Source organism: Coregonus clupeaformis, chromosome 25 (genome assembly GCF_020615455.1).
Source record: "Coregonus clupeaformis isolate EN_2021a chromosome 25, ASM2061545v1, whole genome shotgun sequence".
NCBI lineage: Eukaryota > Metazoa > Chordata > Actinopteri > Salmoniformes > Salmonidae > Coregonus > Coregonus clupeaformis.
Genome location: NC_059216.1, coordinates 31559674 through 31581415, shown reverse-complemented (window position 1 = coordinate 31581415; position 21742 = coordinate 31559674). Strand labels below are relative to the sequence as shown.

Sequence of the window (21742 nt, the reverse complement as noted above, 5' to 3'; positions counted from 1 at the left end):
TCTGGAATTAATCTAAGTATTGTTTTTGACCAAGTGTACATGCGCCAACTCCACCTCTTCTGCACCTCCTGCAATATTAGTAATGGAATTAAAATACACTAAATAAAGCCCATCTAGAAATATACAGTCACTGTAAAAACATACCTACATTGTCTACTTAATCTACTTACATGAAATATTATTGCATTCCATGTAGCGCCGGTGAAACAGATTGATATGACCACCATTCACTGTTGTAGGTTATAAAATCAATGACCTTTTCTGCTGCTGGATCAGCCAACCAGTAATGGGTGGTTTTACTGGATGTGCAGAAGAGTTGTATTTGGCACATGTGCACTTGGTCAAATACAATATATAGATTAATTCCAGACAAGGCATCTTTTCGGTTGCATGTAACTTTTTATTTAGAACTACATCCCGGCCATAACAGCACTAATGACAATAGTTGCTCAGCAAAAGTCCATTGTTTGGTATGTAACTAACATATTTTGACATTAAGCTTGAAAAGGTCCTCTGTAGCTCAGCTGGTAGAGCACGGCGCTTGTAACGCCAAGGTAGTGGGTTCGATCCCCGGGACCACCCATACACAAAAATGTATGCACGCATGACTGTAAGTCGCTTTGGATAAAAGCGTCTGCTAAATGGCATATTATTATTATTATTATTATAAAAGCTGGTGAATGGCAAGTTGAACGGCTGCTTCCTGGGCTGAAAGGAGAGTCGCCATATTCAATTCTCCTGTAAACCCAGATGCTGGTTCAGACTCATCTCAACTAGACTGGTCCTGATTTTGTCGGTTGTAGTCAGATTTTAGAACACTGAAACATGTTCACACACATAATTGGACAAAATCTGAGACTGACCTAGATTTAACATGTTGAATCTTTCAAATCTGAGTTTAACAGTCAAAGTGACAACAGTGGCTGGAAGAGTAAAAACAGGGAATCCTTGAAACTGGGAATAGAAATAAAACAACATGAAAATGTCTGAAGGAATCACTTCTGTGATATAGCTAAAACATGGCTTTGTTACTGTCTGGGATTTCAGACAACTCAGATCCCAGTCAAACAGTTTTAGTCTAAACTCCAACCCTCTTCTTCCACTCCGATGGACAAAGGCTTTGACCCCCTTTCAGTGGTTTTGGCCACTAGCATGCCATTGGCATAGTTCACCAGCCCTGGCCCCTGACACTGTTTGAAAGGCTGCCAAGAATCCTCCACCAACACAATCATGTATGCACCCATTAGGAACAACCACAGGCGTATTCCTTACGCAGATTCAGTTGCAAAACGTTTCTTAAATGGAAGCAAATGGAACCTGCCTGAATTTGTCCAATATAAACTTTGTTAAACTCTGTTGCTTCAACAGATTACACCCCAGACCAAATGAGGCATCAGTGAACCAAAGTTCCAAACCCTTACCCTACCATGCCTCACAAAACGGGATGAGTCTTAAAGTGACAGTTCACTCCCAAATCAATGTTTATTGGATGTTTTCAGACCCTCCCCTACGAGATGAATGCAAAACATAGGCAAGGCCACCAAATAAAAACAACAATGTAGACAGTGAGTCTCCCATTCATTTGAAATTGAGGCATGTAGCTGGATCTACAAAACCAATTGTGGGAACTGGCCTGGCCTTCACAATATACCACTTTTGAGGTCTGAAAATGTCTGATTTTTTTATATTTTGAAGTGAACTGTGACTAATTTACCCATCTAGAGTAGTCAAACAAATTATTGGATATGTAGCTAGCTAAATGGGAGTTGTAGTATTCTGAATACTTTTACGCCAAGTCACACACACACACACACACACATGCTGGCATTCTTGAAGATAGCTAGATACCTACATGTTTTAACTTGAATAACTAAAAAGACTATGCATTACTAAAGTTAACTGTCATCTTGTTAGAAGGATTGTTGAGCATATAAAAACGGCTTGGTTTCTTCTTGCTCCCAAGGAAGCTTGTTGCGATAGCTCTAAGGTGACCGACAGGTAGCAGCTGACTGTAAAATAGATTCCTACAGTCCCACTGAGCTAACTAGCTAACATTAGGTAGCTTCCCTACTAGGTTTGTCCAGCTGAATCACGCCCATCCAACAAGCAATCTAATTGGACTAGTTATCTGGCTAGGTTAGCTAACAGTCGTGGTTGCAGTGTAGCAGACGAGTCCATTCATTTGCCTCGTCCAATAAACACATCGTGGAATGTGATTAGCAAACTAGCAGGCTCTCGCACTCGTTATTGTCAACTTTAAAAGGGAAGCAACCAGCTAAATTATAACACACATTTGCTAACACGCTAGCTAGCTTGGCTCGCAAATTCGCAAGCGACGTTCGCACCGCAATGCAAGAATGTCAGGTAAAAATGTAAATGGCAAGCAGAATGACTAGTAATATCAAGCAGTAATTGCATGCAAATAATTGCTAATAACATGTTTTGCAAAACTAAGTTACCGTAAAGTGAGTGCAGTAGTTCCTCTCCTGTCAAACTGTACACAATCCTCTTCCACAAGGTATGGGGAGCGAAACCTAACCTGATGTTGATTTGTGCGAGCTATGCCTGGAACACCGTTTTCTAACTATTTGATTGGAGCACAAACGTTCTATACCAACGTAAACAACGTTATCTTTCTTGATTTGTATTGGCTGTTGGGAAGTGTGCGCTGCTTCATTTGTCTGTCTATTGGTTAAAAATCCACCTGGCTCCAAAAATGTTAGGTTTTTGACGGGTTCTTTATACGGATTGGTTGAATTTATCAGATTTACCGCAATGCCATTGGTCATAAGAACAGTCAGTTGGCCACTCGCGAATGGAACGTTTGGCTTCGCAGCATAAACACAAAACACACCCCTTCGTGATTTGTGATTGGAAGTTTACTTTAGGGACTTACAATTACCATAAATGGTTAGGATTCAGGCGAGATGATTTGTTGACAAGGATGACAATCGACGATCTTAAAGAGAACAACGTGTCCGCCCCACTTGATTGTTTCATATTTTGATTAATTAGATGTGGCGCCGTACACGTCAATACGAGTGTAGATATTTTAATTGAATGGATTAAATAAATGTACTATTTATGCAGCTAGCTGTAACTATAGCGAGGTTATTCACATGCATGAGAGATAGCATCGCTGTGCTACATCCCTTTCATCGCTAATTATTGTCTTAGGAAGCTGATAACAGTGTGCAGTGGCTAGTTAGCTAGCGAGGCTTCTACAATTTAGCTAGTATAGTTAATGAAAGAATACAGGGAGAATTCGATCCCTGGAAATCCAGCTGCAAGTCTGGATCACATCAAGCCATGTTGGTACTGGGACAAGAAGGACCTGGCTCACACCCCCTCCCAGTCCGAGGGTCTGGACCCGGCCACCGAGGCCCGGTACCGAAGAGAGGGGGCTCGATTCATCTTCGACGTGGGCACGCGCCTGGGACTGTATCCTTCCTTCATTGTTTAGCAACAAACACACACTGACTGTGTGCAAATATGCATGATCTGGTGTCTCTTTTGATGGTTTGGTTGTGTTGGCAGCCAGGAGAGTAAACTGGTGCAGCGTCATGGTTCTGTTAGAATAATGCATTGTTTGTTTGTTATTTGACAAGTGGCAGATTATAGTCAGATTGATCAATGCAGAATTTCATTATCCACGTCACTGTTACAGTAACTCCCCAGGCTGGAGCCTCCGATGCCCCCTCTACCAACATCACAACCCCCCTCAGGTTCCCTAACCCTGTGATCAGACACTATGACACATTGGCTACAGGGATCATCTACTTCCATCGCTTCTACATGTTTCATTCCTTCAAGCAGTTCCCCAGATATGTAAGTATTCACACTGTATCTACAACTCTTGCTTTGGAATAACTCTAGTTTAGATCCCTGTGATATGGATAAGTGGAGTTGAGTTTACTAAGTTAGCTTTTGACCAGACTTAGCTATGTTAAAGATGGTTTAGATGAGCCTTTTACAATGGAAATCGTTGTCACAGGTTGAAAAAGGCTTCCCCTATTCATCTGTGGCAGTGTTATATTTATTTGCTTCTACTGTATATACCCAGCTAACAAATGCTACGTCTCTACAGGTGACTGGGGGTTGCTGTCTATTCCTGGCTGGTAAAGTGGAAGAGACCCCAAAGAAATGTAAAGACATCATCAAGACCGCTCGCAGCCTGCTGAATGACATACAGTTCGCCCAGTTTGGAGATGACCCAAAGGTGAGAGCCTCACTTAGTGTGTAAACTTTGACAATTGCCTGGATTACAAGACGGTAATACATGCATATATGTTGGTACTATAATATTGAGGGAACCTCGTACATTGCATTAAATCTATTCATTGTAAGTTGCTAGTATAACGTTTTGTGACCCCTGACCAGGTAGTCAATTATATTTCCCTCCCTGGGAAGGACAGGGTCTGTATCCAAAATACATCCTGGTCACAATATTTTCCATGACTCTGATCCTGTATAGGAGGAGGTGATGGTGCTAGAGAGGATCCTGCTACAGACCATTAAGTTTGACCTGCAGGTGGAGCACCCATACCAGTTCCTGCTCCGCTACGCCAAGCAGCTCAAAGGTACACTGTTACAGATGCTTGATTTGGGTTGCAAAATTCTGCTAACTTTCCTAAGATTCTCATGTTTTCAAGAAATCCTGGTTGGAAGATTCCAGGAAGGGAATAAGTAGGGAATCCTCCAAACGGGATTTCTGGGAAATCTGGGAATTTTGGGAAAGTTACCAACATTTGGCAACCCTGATCTATGCTATGATCTATGATGGGCTGGCCTGGTTACCTGTTCACTATAGTAGCTGGAAGTGTGCTGGAAAAGACAATGTGAAGGGGGTTGGCCCTATGGTGTGAATCAGGCCTATGGTGTGAATCAGTCACTACAGTTGATCTACAATGATATAATCATAATCTGATCTAGTCTATTATTACCCTGTCTGAATGAAAACTACCCCTAAACTCATGCACCTCTTTCTGTTCACAGATCTGAAGTATTTCCGATCTGTTTCAGGTGATAAGAACAAAGTCCAGAAGCTAGTTCAGATGGCCTGGACCTTTGTGAATGACAGGTGAGCAGTTAAACAACCCGAACATGGATGTGTAACTCGGCAGAACCATGGAAGTACATCAATACCCATGTGTCTATTATAAATCAATCATAGCTGATCTAGGATCAGGTCCCCCTTCTTATTGATTATGATTTAAAAGGCAAAACTGATCCTAAATCAGAACTCTGAGATGCTTTATTAATATGTGCCCTGTAATTGATGGACACGCGTCTCTGCTCTCCTCCCCCCCAGCTTGTGCACTATGCTGTCCCTACAGTGGGAGCCAGAGATCATAGCTGTAGCGGTCATGTACCTGGCTGGCCGGCTGTGTAAGTTTGACATCCAGGAATGGACGTCCAAGCAGTCTTCACGGCGATGGTGGGAGCAGTTTGTCCAGGATGTCCCAGTGGAGCTGCTGGAAGGTGGGACTGGCTGTTCTCTCTCGCTCTGTCTCTGTCTCTCTCTGGAGCACTTCTCTGGTTTCATTTGTGTAAGGCTGTTTTTAGACGTCAAACACCATTTATTTTTCCCATAGGGAATTTTAGAAACACTTAAAATAAGGGCTGTGTTTCGTGTAGGCTTACCATGGCGTGACGTTTTGATAACAATACTGTGGTACTCTATTATCATAACAATATATCCATCATTTAGATCCATACTTTTGAAATGCACTCCTCATTAATGACCTCCTCCTCTGCTCCATAGACATCTGCCACCAGATCCTAGACCTATACTCCCAGGGCAAGCAGCAGATGCCCCAGACCCCCAGCGAGAAGACCCCACCTACCCCCGTCCCCACCCCCGTCCTCACCCCCACCCCTCAGCAGCTGCAGGCCCTCACCCAGCCCCCGCTCCCCAACCCCCCCGTCCCGCCACCACTCAGCAAGAAGGTCTCGCCCCAGACCAGCCCTCCCCGCCAGCTCAAACGAGCCCACGTGAGTCTGACACCCAGTTTAAAGGTTCTTGTGAGGGCATGCACCATGTTATTTTCATTACCACAGGCACTAAATTGAGCTGTTTTTGTTTTTCACACCCATTTCACTTGTTGTTGTTGTTGTTGTTGTTTAGGTATCATCTCCTAAAGAACAAAGCCAGGCACCTGGTGAGCACAACCTTTTCTCTGGCTGAGACAGTAGATTCATCTATGGAAGCATATAGCTGCCAATATTAATTTTTAAAGGATTCATAACAGTACGTATGTTAGAGTATGACTTATTGCTGTCTCTCTCCCTCTCTCTCTTCTCCAGAGCCAGTGGGTTCTAAGATCCCCAGGCTGGAGCCTCCGATGCCCCCTCTACCCACATCACAACCCCCCTCGGGTGAGTCCCCTACCCTGGTCCACTCAGAAGAACACCACACTAATAGCCAGATTCACTAAGCCTCTACACCAGTACAACTACTTGTGCACCTGTTGGTTTCCAGAGGGAATATCCGTAGATTAAAATATAAAAGAAAGGAAATAAATCCTGTCGTGAAGTTTTATAAAGACAGTCCCATGTCCATTAGCCTTATCGTTTTTCCTTCTGCTATTCCCGTATGGAAAATACTTATTGCACAGTGCAAGATTTGATTTGGTGTAAATGCGCCACAGATCTGTCCACTCCACTCCCTACTGTAATGTCTCATGTTGCTGAATAGATTATTGACACATGGCATTCCTGCTAAGTGGTTGAGAAGCCCCTGCGAAGCCCCTGGGATGCGTCCCAAATGGCACCCCATTTCCTACATTGTGCACTACTTTTGACCAGGGCCCATAGGGCTCTGGTCAAAAGTAGTGCACTACAGTATATAGGGAATAGGGCCATTTGGGACGCAGTGTCTGAGAAGCCCCTGGTCCCATCCAGTCCGTCCCCTCAGCCCCTGAAGGAGCTAGCTGAGCTGGGGAGGAAGAAGTGGTTAGCTGCTGGTATTAACTGGTCTGTTCTGTCTTCTCCTCTGATTGGCTGAGAGAACGAGAGGTGTCTAGGCCAGGCTTATGTGTTGAAGTAAGAAGATGGCGTGTTTGATAGTGGTTAAGTGGTTTGATTCAGTTGTTGTTTCTCTAAGGGTTCTCTAATTCTCTTCTCCCTGCAGACCGCAAGCCTCCAGCCTCCCACCCCTCCGCCCTTCTCCCAGGAGAGACAGACCCAGCTGGGGCAGGAGGCCCAGCGGAGCCCCCTAAAGGACCTCCACCTCCCCCCCACTCAGCCTCCCTCCACCAGCCTCCCCCGCTTCCCCACCGCCCCCCTCCACCACCCCCATCCAGCTATATCATGGGCATCCCCACCTCCAGCTCCTATATGTCAGGAGAGGGCTTCCAGAGCCTCCAGTCTATGATGAAGACAGAGGGGCCGTCCTACAGCACCGTCCCTCCATCCTATGGCCCTCCCCTGGCCTACCACAGCCATGTCTACCCCCCTAACGCCCCACCGCCTGGTCCTCCACTCTCCGCCTCCTACCCTCCACCCAACCTCCCTCCACCCTCGCCCGCCTACCCCCCGCCGGGGTACAACCACAGCTACCCTCCCCCGCCCCCTCATCGCATGCCCCCGGGACACGGGGATTATCCGCCTGTGATGGGCATCCCTCCTAGCAACTATCCCCCACCCCCTGGAGGACAGAGCCAGGTACCCCCTCCGCTGCCCCCTGGTATGCCCCCCATCGGTGGCATGAGTCAGGGGGCGTGGTTGAGGTGAGGGGCGTGAGACTGGATGTGGCAAACCAACACTAGTCCTACAGTGTTACTGACAGACAGCTTTAGTGATGGGGGCCAATTGAGGAGACCGGCCTCATGTACTCCCTGTAGTTTTCTGAAGCTGTCATCTTAGGATTGCAAAATTAAATACAATTCTCAGGTTTTCCAGAAGTCCCGGTTGGAAAATTCCCGGAATCGTAAGGGAATAACCAGGAAATCTGGAACCTCCAACCAGGATTTCTGGAAAACCTGGGAATTTGGGGAACATTACCAGAATTCTGCAACCCTACCTCTCCTACAAGCCAAACAGCACAGCCACACCTCATGAAGAACCAACCATTAACTTCCATTGCACAAGTTAGTTAGTGTGAAATGCATAATGTAGTGTTTGTTGTACAATGGCTGTTTTTATATTAGCCTTTTAGTAACATGTTTATTTGTAATTTTTTATATGAAAACTTTTAGGTTAGCTTGCTGTACAAATGTAGGAAAGAATGGTGGGACCAAAAAGGAAAATGGCAGCTCCACTCTAACCATTCCATGGCTTTGGATGTATTGTACAGTATCTTCCACATGCATTCCGTTCTGTTTGAAACACACTACTAAACCAGTATTATATTCAAATGTCAATGAATAGTCTTCCATTGTAGCATTGTGCATGGCCTGGAACATAAAGACACACAGGACAAACACACACACTTTAAATAAACACACCTTTTTATGGGTGTTTGGACATTTATGTTTTGTTGTTGAAAAAAGTCTGTTTAATGCTTGCACACTCTTAGGGGGAAAAAAGGTGCTCTCTAAAACCTAAAAGGGTTCTTCGGCTGTCCCCATAGAATAACCATTTATGGTTCCAGGTAGAACACTTTTGGGTTCCATGTAGAACCCTTTCCACAGAGGGTTCTACATGGAACCCAAAAGGGTTGTACCTGGAACCAAAATGGGTTCTCCTATGAGGACAGTCGAAGAATCCTTTTGGAACCCTTTTTTTCTAAGAGTGCTGCACTGCCATGAATTAATGGTTTAAAATGACATTTTTATGTTGTTGAAGTTATCTTTTTATTATACCTTGTTTACTTCCGTATCTTCCATTGTTACTTAGTTTGTTTGTAATATGTGAAAAGTTACTCTAAGCAAAGTTACTTGGCATAAAACATTTGTTTTTCTAAAGTTGTTTTCATTAATTTTTTCAATGTATGTGACAATAAAAATATACATAAATTATCCAATATGAACCCTGTAGTGTCCATGATTCCCATAGTCTTTCACCCATGCTTCTTGTCGTTAGATGGATTAGCCAGTAGGGGGAAGCCTTGTCAAGCCATTGAAATTGAGGCCCTGAATGAACACTTTAGTAAAGGCATCCTTCCTCTCTTCTTAAAATTTGACCAAGGTTGCTTGTTAGCCATCTCTTATTTTTATGTGTGTGTGTGTAAATATATATGTGTGTGTACAGTCGTGGTCAAAAGTTTTGAGAATGACACAAATATTAATTTTCACAAAGTCTGCTGCCTCTGTTTTTAAGATGGCAATTTGCATATACTCCAGAATGTTATGAAGAGTGATCAGATGAATTGCAATTAATTGCAAAGTCCCTCTTTGCCATGAAAATGGACTTAATCCCCCAAAAACATGTCCACTGCATTTCAGCCCTGCCACAAAAGGACCAGCTGACATCATGTCAGTGATTCTCTCGTTAACATAGGTGAGAGTGTTGATGAGGACAAGGCTGGAGATCACTCTGTCATGCTGATTGAGTTAGAATAACAGACTGGAAGCTTTAAAAGGAGGGTGGTGCTTGAAATCATTGTTCTTCCTCTGTTAACCATGGTTACCTGCAAGGAAACATGTGCCGTCATCATTGCTTTGCACAAAAAGGGCTTCACAGGCAAGGATATTGCTGCTAGTAAGATTGCACCTAAATCAACCATTTATCGGATCATCAAGAACTTCAAGGAGAGAGGTTCAATTGTTGTGAAGAAGGCTTCAGGGTGCCCAAGAAAGTCCAGCAAACGCCAGGACCGTCTCCTAAAGTTGATTCAGCTGCGGGATCGGGGCACCACCAGTGCAGAGCTTGCTCAGGAATGGCAGCAGGCAGGTGTGAGTGCATCTGCACACACAGTGAGGCGAATACTTTTGGAGGATGGTCTGGTGTCAAGAAGGGCAGCGAGGAAGCCACTTCTCTCCAGGAAAAACATCAGGGACAGACTGATATTCTGCAAAAGGTACAGGGATTGGACTGCTGAGGACTGGGGTAAAGTCATTTTCTCTGATGAATCCCCTTTCCGATTGTTTGGGGCATCCGGAAAAAAGCTTGACCAGAGAAAACAAGGTGAGCGCTACCATCAGTCCTGTGTCATGCCAACAGTAAAGCATCCTGAGACCATTCATGTGTGGGGTTGCTTCTCAGCCAAGGGAGTGGGCTCACTCACAATTTTGCCTAAGAACACAGCCATGAATAGAGAATGGTACCAACACATCCTCGAGAGCAACTTCTCCCAACCATCCAAGAACAGTTTGGTGACAAACAATGCCTGTTCCAGCATGACGGAGCACCTTGCCATAAGGCAAAAGTGATAACTAAGTGGCTCGGGGAACAAAACATCTACATTTTGGGTCCATGGCCAGGAAACTCCCCAGACCTTAATCCCATTGAGAACTTGTGGTCAATCCTCAAGAGGCGGGTGGACAAACAAAAACCCACACATTCTGACAAGCTCCAAACATTGATTATGAAAGAATGGGCTGCCATCAGTCAGGATGTGGCCCAGAAGTTAATTGACAGCATGCCAGGGCGGATTGCATAGGTCTTGAAAAAGAAGGGTCAACACTGCAAATATCGACTCTTTGCATAAACTTAATGTAATTGTCAATAAAAGCCTTTGACACTTATGGAATGCTTGTAATTATACTTCAGTATACCATAGTAACATCTGACAAAAATATCTAAAAACACTGAAGCAGCAAACTTTGTGAAGACCAATACTTGTGTCATTCTCAAAACGTTTGACCACGACTGTATATATATATATATATATACACATACAGTTGAAGTCGGAAGTTTACATACACCTTAGCCAAATACATCTAAACTCAGTTTTTCACAATTCCTGACATTTAATCCTAGTAAAAATTCCCTGTCCTAGGTCAGTTAGGATCACCACTTTATTTTAAGAACGTGAAATGTCAGATAATAGTAGAGAGAATGATTTATTTCTTTCATCACATTCCCAGTGGGTCAGAAGTTTACATACACTCAATTAGTATTTGGTAGCATTGCCTTTAAATTGTTTAACTTGGGTCAAACGTGTCAGGTAGCCTTCCACAAGCTTAACACAATAAGCTAGGTGAATTTTGGCCCATTACTCCTGACAGAGCTGGTGTAACTGAGTCAGGTTTGTAGGCCTCCTTGCTCACACACGCTTTTTCAGTTCTGCCCACACATTTTCTATAGGATTGAGGTCAGGGCTTTGTGATGGCCACTCCAATACCTTGACTTTGTTGTCCTTAAGCCATTTTGCCACAACTTTGGAAGTATGCTTGGGGTCATTGTCCATTTGGAAGACCCATTTGCGACCAAGCGTTAACTTCCTGACTGATGTCTTGAGATGTTACTTCAATATATCCACATAATTTTCCTTCCTCATGATGCCATCTATTTTGTGAAGTGCACCAGTCCCTCCTGCAGCAAATCACCCCTACAGCATGATGCTGCCACCCCGTGCTTCACGGTTGGGATGGTGTTCTTCAGCTTGCAAGCACCCCCTTTTTCCTCCAAACATAACGATGGTCATTATGGCCAAACAGTTCTATTTTTGTTTCATCAAACCAGAGAACATTTCTCCAAAAAGTATGATCTTTGTCCCCATGTGCAGTTGCAAACCATAGTCTGGCTTTTTTATGACGGTTTTGGAGCAGTGGCTTCTTCCTTGCTGAGCGGCCTTTCAGGTTATGTCGATATAGGACTCGTTTTACTGTGGATATAGATACTTTTGTATCTGTTTCCTCCAGCATCTTCACAAGGTCCTTTGCTGTTGTTCTGGGATTGATTTGCACTTTTCGCACCAAAGTACGTTCATCTCTAGGAGACAGAATGCGTCTCCATCCTGAGCGGTATGAAGGCTGCATGGTCCCATGGTGTTTATACTTGCATACAATTGTTTTCTGAGGTCTTGGCTGATTTCATCTCAAGCAAAGAGGCACTGAGTTTGAAGGTAGGCCTTGAAATACATCCACAGGTACACCTCCAATTGACTCAAATGATGTCAATTAGCCTATCAGAAGCTTCTAGAGCCATGACATCATTTTCTGGAATTTTCCAAGCTGTTTAAAGGCACAGTCAACTTAGTGTATGTAAAGTTCTGACCCACTGGAATTGTGATACAGTGAAATATAAGTGAAATAATCTGTCTGTAAACAATTGTTGGAAAAATTACTTGTGTCATGCACAAAGTAGACTTGCCAAAACTATAGTTTGTTAACAAGAAATGTGTGGAGTGGTTGAAAAACGAGTTTTAATGACTCCAGCCTAAGTGTATGTAAACTTCAGACTTCAACTGTATTTGCTTGTGTCTGACATACGCTGGTGGCTTTGATTGACGGGTCCTTTTGCGGGGGTGTGTGAGTTCGCTGATTCTCTCTATAGGCCTATATTTCCATTTAGAAAGTTTCCTAAAGTAGCCTGTCTGGACTCTCTCCTTAATAAGAACCAAACGCTCCTGTCATAATTTAATCTTGTAAAAGGCCTATTTTCAGTAATAGTGTTTAAAAAATAAATTTGTGGAGTGGTTGAAAAACAAGTTTTAATGACTCCAACCTAAGTGTATTTAAACTTCCGACTTCAACTGTATATATATTGTGATGTCACGAGAGGCTGTGTCCTGGAGGGACGTTACATCCCCCTGAGGTGGCTGCAAACCCAGACAGCTATGGCTCCATCTGCTGGTATGGTCGGGAACTCCACCCCTCTATGGCCAATCTTCCCACGCAGCTGAAACAAATGAGGAGCTGATGAGCTGAAGGTTTGGGAAGGGAAGAGACACAGTCTCCAACCTGGGCTCTCTGGAGGACAAGAGTGCTGCACGTCCACTTCCATGAGGAATATAAGGATTTGGAGATACTTACCTTTGGGAAATACTCACCTTTGGATATATGCACCTGTGGAAATACGTGAGAGACATTTGGAAGGACTTTTTGCTGGGTTGGCCACTAGCTGCAACGTGGACTACAGTAAGGCTGGGGAAAAGTTATCTAAGCGAGTGAGAATTATGATTTTGGATGTGGAAGAGACATCCCTGAACTGTTAACCCTTAAAGAGCCACAAGAGAACAGAATTTTGTTATATTTTCGTTAATTTCCCAAGACCTATAATAAAATCCTTGTTTTGTTTGAACCTTGTCTCCTTGCACTACTTGAGCAACCCCGCTGAAAGCTGTGTAGCCTCTCGTGACGTCACAGATGGTGGAGAATACGGGCACGCTCAAGCGTTAATAGTGCATGTCAGAGGAGGATACCGAAGGTTTGATCACCCAGTTTTCCAAGTTGGCCGTAGGCTCCCCGCCGACTGAAATGGAGGACATATTGAAAGCCCTTGTTGCTGGCCAGCAAGCCCAGATGCAAGTAAACGTGGCTCTCTTGGAGGAGCAAAAGAAAGCCAACCTTCTGAAGGCAGAGGAATTGCAGTTGCAGAGACAGAGGGTGGTCCAAAATACCCGCCCAATAAAGGCAAGTGACTTTATATCTAAGATGGGAGCTACCGATGACATTGAGGCATACCTGCATGCATTTGAGGCCACGGCCACTAGGGAAGCCTGGCCCAAGCAACAGTGGGTTGGTCTGTTAGCCCCCTTTCTAACCGGGGAATCGCTGAATGCTGTCCGGGACCTGGGCCCTGACCAGGTTACTGACTATGATGCCCTGAAGTCTGAGATCCTCAGCAGATATGGACTCACAAAGTTTGGTATGGCCCAGCGCTTTCACAGTTGGACCTTCCAACCAGACCAACCTCCTCGGGCGCAGATGCATGAACTTGTCCGAATCGCAAGGAAATGGCTGGATCCGCAGAGGAATACAGCAGCGGCGGTGGTGGAGGCCGTTGTGGTGGATCGTTACCTACGCGCCCTGCCTTATGAGGCAAAACGGTTCATCAGTCAACAGGCCTTGACCACGGCTGATCTGACCGTGGAAGCTGTGGAAAAGTACCAGGCCACAGCGGAGATGCTGAATGCTTCCCGAAAAGACCCCAGGAGTGCGGCCCCACCACAAATGGGAAGAACCCGTCCAAAGGACCCCAAGGTCTCGAACCCAGCCACGTCAGGACTTATCCCGGCTCCAGGGGGAGCCAGAAACCAGGCGGGTCCAAGAAGAGTACACCAGGAGGGGGAAACTTCGACAGTGTTACCGGTGTGGGGAGATGGGACATATCTCCTGGCAGTGTGGGAAACCAGCCGATGAACCTATGCCCACTGCGGAGTCCTCCAGCTCAGCACCCACACACCGTTTTGCCTCGCTCTTGGGAGTCGTAGATGGCGGCCCAGATCGACCCCCCACCTGCCCGGTAACTGTGAATCACCATGATGTGGAGGCCTTACTGGATTCTGGTAGCCGGGCCACCCTGGTGCGTAAGGATTTGGTGGGCCCAACGTGTCTGACCCCGGGAAAGTCCTTCCAGTTTCCTGTGTCCATGGGGACACCAGAGAATACCCCATTACTGAACTTACAATGACCAGCACACGGGGAACCATACACACGACGGCGGGGGTGGTTGATTCCCTCCCCGTCCCTGTCCTAATTGGACGAGACTGCCCAGCCTTTTACCCACTCTGGAGAGAGTCTCAGGAGAGGATAACCCGAGTACCTCGGAAACGGAGAGGCAAGACTCATCCTGGGAAGGCTCCGGTGCAATCCTCCGAGTTACTCACTCCCGCCCGGGCTCTGATAGGGATGGCAGGTGCCCAGACCGACACAGAGACGGAGCTACAGAATCTGGACAAAGAACTGTCTGGTCTGAAGGGGACCGCTGAGAGGTATCGTTTGTTAAAGCAACAGTTAGACATGAAGACAGAAGAGTTAGATATCCTCCAGGCTAAACTCCAACAGAGCTCCTTCCCTAAGCAACAGGAGGAGCTGGAGAGGCTGCGCAGGACCATCGAGGAGTGTGAGGAGACCCTGCGCAGTAGTAAGGAGGTCCAGAAGAAGGCAGAGGAGAAGTACAAGGTGTTGGAGAACAAGATGAAGAATGCGGAGGCAGAGAGAGAGAAGGAACTGAAAGCTGCTCAACAGAAGCTAAACTCTGCTAAAACCAAGGCTGATGCGTTCAGTAAGAAACTCAAGGAGAGACAACAGGAGGCTGAGTCCCTGGTCCTAGAGTTGGAGGAGTGGAAGAGAGAGCAGGCTGGCAAGCACCACGGCAATGCGGACGCCCTCTCCCGGCGTGATGCCTTCTTCGCTGCCTTTACCCCGACGAGGACGTCGGTCCCGAGGGGAGGGGGATGTGTGATGTCACGAGAGGCTGTGTCCTGGAGGGACGTTACATCCCCTGAGGTGGCTGCAAACCCAGACAGCTATGGCTCCATCTGCTGGTATGGTCGGGAACTCCACCCCCTCTATGGCCAATCTTCCCACGCAGCTGAAACAAATGAGGAGCTGATGAGCTGAAGGTTTGGGAAGGGAAGAGACACAGTCTCCAACCTGGGCTCTCTGGAGGACAAGAGTGCTGCACGTCCACTTCCATGAGGAATATAAGGATTTGGAGATACTTACCTTTGGGAAATACTCACCTTTGGATATATGCACCTGTGGAAATACGTGAGAGACATTTGGAAGGACTTTTTGCTGGGTTGGCCACTAGCTGCAACGTGGACTACAGTAAGGCTGGGGAAAAGTTATCTAAGCGAGTGAGAATTATGATTTTGGATGTGGAAGAGACATCCCTGAACTGTTAACCCTTAAAGAGCCACAAGAGAACAGAATTTTGTTATATTTTCGTTAATTTCCCAAGACCTATAATAAAATCCTTGTTTTGTTTGAACCTTGTCTCCTTGCACTACTTGAGCAACCCCGCTGAAAGCTGTGTAGCCTCTCGTGACGTCACAGAATATATATATATATATATATATATATATATATATATATGCAGGTATATCACTAAGTTACACTTTCATCAACATTCACAACTGACAAACACCAGGGGTCAGAAAGAAAGTATACTTCAATTTTATTTCAAAATCTAAAAGCAGCTTACTTCATTTTTCACATTTTACATTTGCTAAAATATCAGTCAATTTTCAGCTACATACAGATTGTGAAAAAAATATAAAGGCATGCTAGTTCCATGTATGCTACAGGAGTAGGTATTGAAATGTATGTACATAGCACTGCATATATCCTAGCATACATCTTAAACTATGTATCACAGAAAAAGAGGCTGAAAAAATAACAGAATTATCACAGGTTCCACATAGAGATAAAGAAGCAGTGTGTTTGAACGTAACAATAGGAAAATAGTCCAACTTTTAATCAGAACTTTGTGCTTTCAAATTAACAAATATAAAAGTCAATCGTTGCATGTAGACTATCAGTTTAAGAACAAGGTCACTTTAGCAAAAGTTTAATTTGTGAAGCCTTTGAGTGTGTATGGACACTTATTCATACAGTTTTTCCGTTATGAAACTCCTTAGTCATCAATGTCTGACTATTAAAGACAACAGTATATACTTATCACAGTCCTTGATCCAAACAGAATTATCCTCATATATCAGGAATATGCCTCATATATTATATATGAACCTTTTCCTTGTTGATTCCTGCTCATTTTGTACACACAGCTCTTATACTGTACGCTACGAGTCCGGTCAGACACACAGTCAGTCCGTCACTGTTCAAAGTCACCTGCTACATCCAGACTCCTCAACAACACTGAAACATAGCGGATGCATCCCAAATGGTAACCTATTCCCTTTAGTGCACTACTTTTGACCAGGGTAAATAGGGCTCTGGTTAAATGTAGTGCACTATATAGGGAATAGGGTGAAATTTGGGGCAAAGCCAGCCACTCTTCTGCTATCAATACAGTATATTCTCTCCAATTAGAATGTTTTTTACCCAGAATTCATGGGGATGTGTAAACGTACATTTATACACACCCTTCAGTATAACACAAAAAAAGGGGTATACATTTATTATACCCCTATATAGACTAACAATGTGTCAAACTCAATTCAGATTCATTTACCAATCTGACAGAACACAAATCTGAGAGAATGCAGCAAGTGTCTTTTAACAGTTTATAACTGCCTATTCAGACCTCAACCTACCCAAGAGAACTCATACAGTATATAAGACTCTTATGAGTACTCATATACAGTATTCACTGGCCTTACATATGCATGTACATAGAACTCAGCACAGCTATCAGACTTCATTTGTTGTACATACAACTCCTGAACTCCCTATAAGTAAGATATCATATACATAGTCATATACACTACATATACAAAAGTATGTGGACACCCCTTCAAATTAGTGGATTCGGCTATTTCAGCCACACCCGTTGCTGACAGGTGTATAAAATCGAGCATCCAGCCATGCAATCTCCATAGACAAACATTGGCAGTAGAATGGTCAAATTTCTGCCCTGCTAGAGCTGCCCTAAGTGCTGTTATTGTGAAGAGGAAACGTCTAGGAATAACAACGTCACAGCCTCGAAGTGGTAGGCCACACAAGCTCACAGAATGGGACCGCCGAGCGTGTAGCGCGTAACAATCGTCTGTCCTCGTTTGCAACACTCACTACCGAGTTCCAAACTGCCTCTGGATGCAACGTCAGCACAAGAACTGTTAGTAAGGAGCTTCATGAAATGGGTTTCCATGGCCGAGCAGCCGCACACAAGCCTAAGATCACCAGGCGCAACGGCAAGCATCGGCTGGAGTGGTTTAAAGCTCGCCGCCATTGGACTCTGGAGCAGTGGAAACACGTTCTCTGGAGTGATGAATCACACTTCACCATCTGGCAGTCCGACGGATGAATCTGATTCTGTGCTTCCAACTTTGTTGCAACAGCTTGGGGAAGGCCCTTTCCTGTTTCAGCATGACAATGCCCTCGTGCACAAAGCAAGGTCCATACAGAAATGGTTTGTCGAGATCGATGTGGAAGAACTTGACTGGCCTGCACAGAACCCTGCCCTCAACCCCATCGAACATCTTTGGGATGAATTGGAACGCCGACTGTGAGCCAGGCCTAATCGCCCAACATCAGTGCCCAACCTCACTAATGCTCTTGTGGCTGAATGGAAGCAAGTCCCCGCAGCAATGTTCCAACATCTAGTGGAAAGCCTTCCCAGAAGAGTGGAGGCTGTTATAGCAGCAAAGGGGGGATCAAATCCATATTAATGCCCATGATTTTGGAATGAGATGTTCGACAGGCAGGTGTCCATATACCTTTGCTCATTTAGTGTATTTTATTACTCCTAATGACATCTGTCTGTTATGTTGTTATGCCAGTCTCATGGCAATGTTATGTAGTTTATGTATTAGCACTCACCATACAATACTGAGATGACTGAAATACACAGAAATCAGCTAGGAGCTGCCATAGAGTATAGAACGTAGCTCTGAAGCTTCATTTAGCTACGTAGTGTGGGAAAGGGGAAAGGGAAAGGGGATACCTAGTCAGTTGCACAACTAAGTTCATTCAACCGAAATGTCTCTTCCGTGTTTAACCCAACCCCTCTGAATCAGAGAGGTGCAGGGGGCTGCCTTAATCGATGTCCACATAATCGGCGCGTATCAGTATCAGAGTGATCATCTCCGAGACTTCATAGAGCATACATAGGGATTGTATGAGACTTCATAGAGCATACATAGGGAATGTATGAGACTTCATAGAGCATACATAGGGATTGTATGAGACTTCATAGAGCATACATAGGGATTGTATGAGACTTCACACAGTGTGCCAAGGACTCGCTAGACTGACTGAGTGCACAGTGATCATCTCTGAGACTTCATACAGCATACACAGGGCCTAACACACATCATAATGTACAGGAGCCAGCTAAGACACCTTATAAAGTATACATCGGACCCAGCTAAGAGACCTCCTATAGTATACATAGTCTCCAATGAGACTTCATAAGGTATGCTTCCTCTAATAGAGGAATACTTAGGACTGGTCAAAATAACAGTTGTTTTCAAACCGTTTCAAAGATTGTCATACATTAGAAATTCAGATTGTGAATTCAAAGTCCCACTTCCATCTAGCAAGATCCTGACTTCCTAATCCATTATAAATCATCAGAAGCGACACTATATTATGCATGAACCAAAACCCTTCCTCGGCTTAAGGTTTCAGTTAATAGTCTGACAGGCTAAGCTTTCTAGCCTGGTCCGAGAACTGTTTGTGCTTTTGCCAACTCCATTGTTGTCATTATCAAGTACCGTGTGGCTCAATTGGTAGAGCATGGTGCTTGCAAAGCCAGGGTTGTGGGATCAATTCCCACGGGGGACCAGTATGAAAATGTATGAGCTAACTACTGTAAGTAGACTAAAATGACTAAAATGTACAACATGTGGCATGACAATACTATAAGGAGTTGGCAGGAGAGCATAAACAGACTGGCACCCAGGCTATACGATTTCTGCCTTGGGTGTAAACTTTTTAAACACAGGGTATGAAACTGAACTGAACTATTCCCTATACCTTCTGTACTTAGTTACAATGGCTGCGTCCGAAATGGCACCCTAATGCCTATATAGTGTTGGTATAGGGAATAGGGTGCAAACAAACATTGTCATAATTTTTTTTTTTTACAGTGCTATGTCTTGTTATGCATAACTTACTTGGTGCTAGAATTTAGTTGAACACTTTGAAATCATTTCTGTCTACACTTGAACACATACTTCTCGTCAGGCAAAAGGGGACTACATTATTAAACAGTAGCCTACAGGAACTAGGTTTCACGTCATATAAACCAATGGCTTGTGACTACACTGAAGGATATTACATCAGAACTTTTCCAGGATTTATTAAAAGTAGGTTGTCAGCAGTGGAGAAGTCATGGAAGCAAAGAACAGGGCCTGTAGTAGAATAGTCCGACCTAGAGCGGTTGTCAGTCTTGAACACTTTTTTGTCATTTAGCAGACGCTCTTATCCAGAGCGACTTACAGTTAGTGTGTGTATACATTTTCATACTGGCCCCCCGTGGGAAACGAACCCACAACCCTGGCGTTGCAAGCGCCATGCTCTACCAACTGAGCTACAGGGGACCTACACTTGGTAGGTGAACATTCACAAACACAAAAAGAGACGTTGGGTGGAGATTATGTAGTACTCTAGCTCAGCTCTGTAGTGACTGGTTGGGACTGTCAGGTGTAGTACTGTAGCTCAGGTCACAGGTATAGTAGCTCAGTACTGTAGTGACTGGTTGGGACTGTCAGGTGTAGCTCAGGTCACAGGTATAGTAGCTCAGTACTGTAGTGACTGGTTGGGACTGTCAGGTGTAGCTCAGGTCACAGGTATAGTAGCTCAGTACTGTAGTGACTGGTTGGGACTGTCAGGTGTAGCTCAGGTCACAGGTATAGTAGCTCAGTACTGTAGTGACTGGTTGGGACTGTCAGGTGTAGCTCAGGTCACAGGTATAGTAGCTCAGTACTGTAGTGACTGGTTGGGACTGTCAGGTGTAGCTCAGGTCACAGGTATAGTAGCTCAGTACTGTAGTGACTGGTTGGGACTGTCAGGTGTAGCTCAGGTCACAGGTATAGTAGCTCAGTACTGTAGTGACTGGTTGGGACTGTCAGGTGTAGCTCAGGTCACAGGTATAGTAGCTCAGCTCTGTAGTGACTGGTTGGGACTGTCAGGTGTAGCTCAGGTCACAGGTATAGTAGCTCAGCTCTGTAGTGACTGGTTGGGACTGTCAGGTGTAGTACTGTAGCTCAGGTCACAGGTATAGTAGCTCAGTACTGTAGTGACTGGTTGGGACTGTCAGGTGTAGTACTGTAGAACAGGTCACAGGTATAGTAGCTCAGTACTGTAGTGACTGGTTGGGACTGTCAGGTGTAGCTCAGGTCACAGGTATAGTAGCTCAGTACTGTAGTGACTGGTTGGGACTGTCAGGTGTAGCTCAGGTCACAGGTATAGTAGCTCAGCTCTGTAGTGACTGGTTGGGACTGTCAGGTGTAGCTCAGGTCACAGGTATAGTAGCTCAGCTCTGTAGTGACTGGTTGGGACTGTCAGGTGTAGTACTGTACCTCAGGTCACAGGTATAGTAGCTCAGTACTGTAGTGACTGGTTGGGACTGTCAGGTGTAGCTCAGGTCACAGGTATAGTAGCTCAGCTCTGTAGTGACTGGTTGGGACTGTCAGGTGTAGCTCAGGTCACAGGTATAGTAGCTCAGCTCTGTAGTGACTGGTTGGGACTGTCAGGTGTAGCTCAGGTCACAGGTATAGTAGCTCAGCTCTGTAGTGACTGGTTGGGACTGTCAGGTGTAGTACTGTAGCTCAGGTCACAGGTATAGTAGCTCAGTACTGTAGTGACTGGTTGGGACTGTCAGGTGTAGCTCAGGTCACAGGTATAGTAGCTCAGCTCTGTAGTGACTGGTTGGGACTGTCAGGTGTAGTACTGTAGAACAGGTCACAGGTATAGTAGTTCATGTGTAGTTACTGGTTGTGAAGTTGTAAGGGGCAGTTTAGTTGTTAATGCATGCCTCATGCCCCAATCCTCTCCTCTTCTTCCTCTTCTTTAGAAACACACCATAACTGTCAACTAACGGTGGCGATTCAACATGTAGAATAGTCAGGAAATTAACAGAAAATGAAGGCAGATGTTCTGTGGTGCTGTGGAGACGATAGGACGGCCACCTACTGTTTCGAACCGTTCATCACCACGGTCTGTTTTGCCCTAATATGAGATTGTCTGTAGCCACTACCCAGGTCAGGTGACCATTCCAATATCTGCCAGGGCATGACGTTAAGGAAGGCTAAGATGGATATCACAGGTGCAGAGGCAGTGGG

General features: G+C 44.9%; 2 protein-coding genes and 1 long non-coding RNA gene across 5 annotated transcripts in view; 2 read left to right on the top strand and 1 right to left on the bottom strand.

Moving 5' to 3' along the window:
* LOC121539547 (actin-histidine N-methyltransferase) overlaps positions 1 to 2558 on the bottom strand; it is a 47427-nt gene extending 44869 nt beyond the window's left edge. The window contains exon 1 of the mRNA XM_041848121.2: positions 2460 to 2558. The gene's annotated coding sequence lies outside the window, so the exon portion shown is untranslated. The remainder of the gene's footprint in view (positions 1 to 2459) is intronic.
* Positions 2559 to 2917: 359 nt separating this feature from the next.
* LOC121539548 (cyclin-K-like) lies at positions 2918 to 8631 on the top strand. Of its 2 annotated transcripts, none has more exons than XM_041848122.2 (10): positions 2918 to 3441; positions 3747 to 3828; positions 4088 to 4219; positions 4475 to 4580; positions 5023 to 5080; positions 5312 to 5481; positions 5765 to 5994; positions 6128 to 6161; positions 6307 to 6378; positions 7133 to 8631. In XM_041848122.2, the coding sequence occupies exons 1-10, from the start codon at positions 3245 to 3247 to the stop codon at positions 7732 to 7734; spliced, it is 1683 nt and encodes a 560-aa protein (XP_041704056.2). In that variant the 5' UTR covers positions 2918 to 3244; the 3' UTR covers positions 7735 to 8631. The 2 variants fall into 2 exon arrangements, with proteins under 2 accessions (XP_041704056.2, XP_045063490.1); XM_045207555.1 differs by having other exon boundaries at positions 2921 to 3441; positions 4996 to 5080.
* An 11298-nt stretch (positions 8632 to 19929) lies between these two features.
* Positions 19930 to 21381, top strand: LOC121539546. Of its 2 annotated transcripts, none has more exons than XR_005995375.1 (4): positions 19930 to 20737; positions 20798 to 20966; positions 21035 to 21282; positions 21343 to 21381. It is a non-coding gene; the product is annotated as an uncharacterized LOC121539546 (long non-coding RNA). The 2 variants fall into 2 exon arrangements; XR_005995376.1 differs by lacking the exon at positions 21343 to 21381 and having other exon boundaries at positions 21035 to 21154; positions 21215 to 21254.
* The last annotated feature ends 361 nt before the right edge of the window (positions 21382 to 21742 follow it).

What these genes read in the sequence shown, in the direction of transcription:
- LOC121539548 (XM_045207555.1), top strand. Translation starts at nt 3,245, where the DNA reads ATGAAAGAATACAGGGAGAATTCGATCCCTGGAAATCCAGCTGCAAGT. An exon ending in GTGGGCACGCGCCTGGGACT is followed by an intron (nt 3,442 to 3,746) that starts GTATCCTTCCTT and finishes CCCTGTGATCAG; the next exon opens with ACACTATGACACATTGGCTA. An exon ending in CTACGCCAAGCAGCTCAAAG is followed by an intron (nt 4,581 to 4,995) that starts GTACACTGTTAC and finishes TTCTGTTCACAG; the next exon opens with ATCTGAAGTATTTCCGATCT.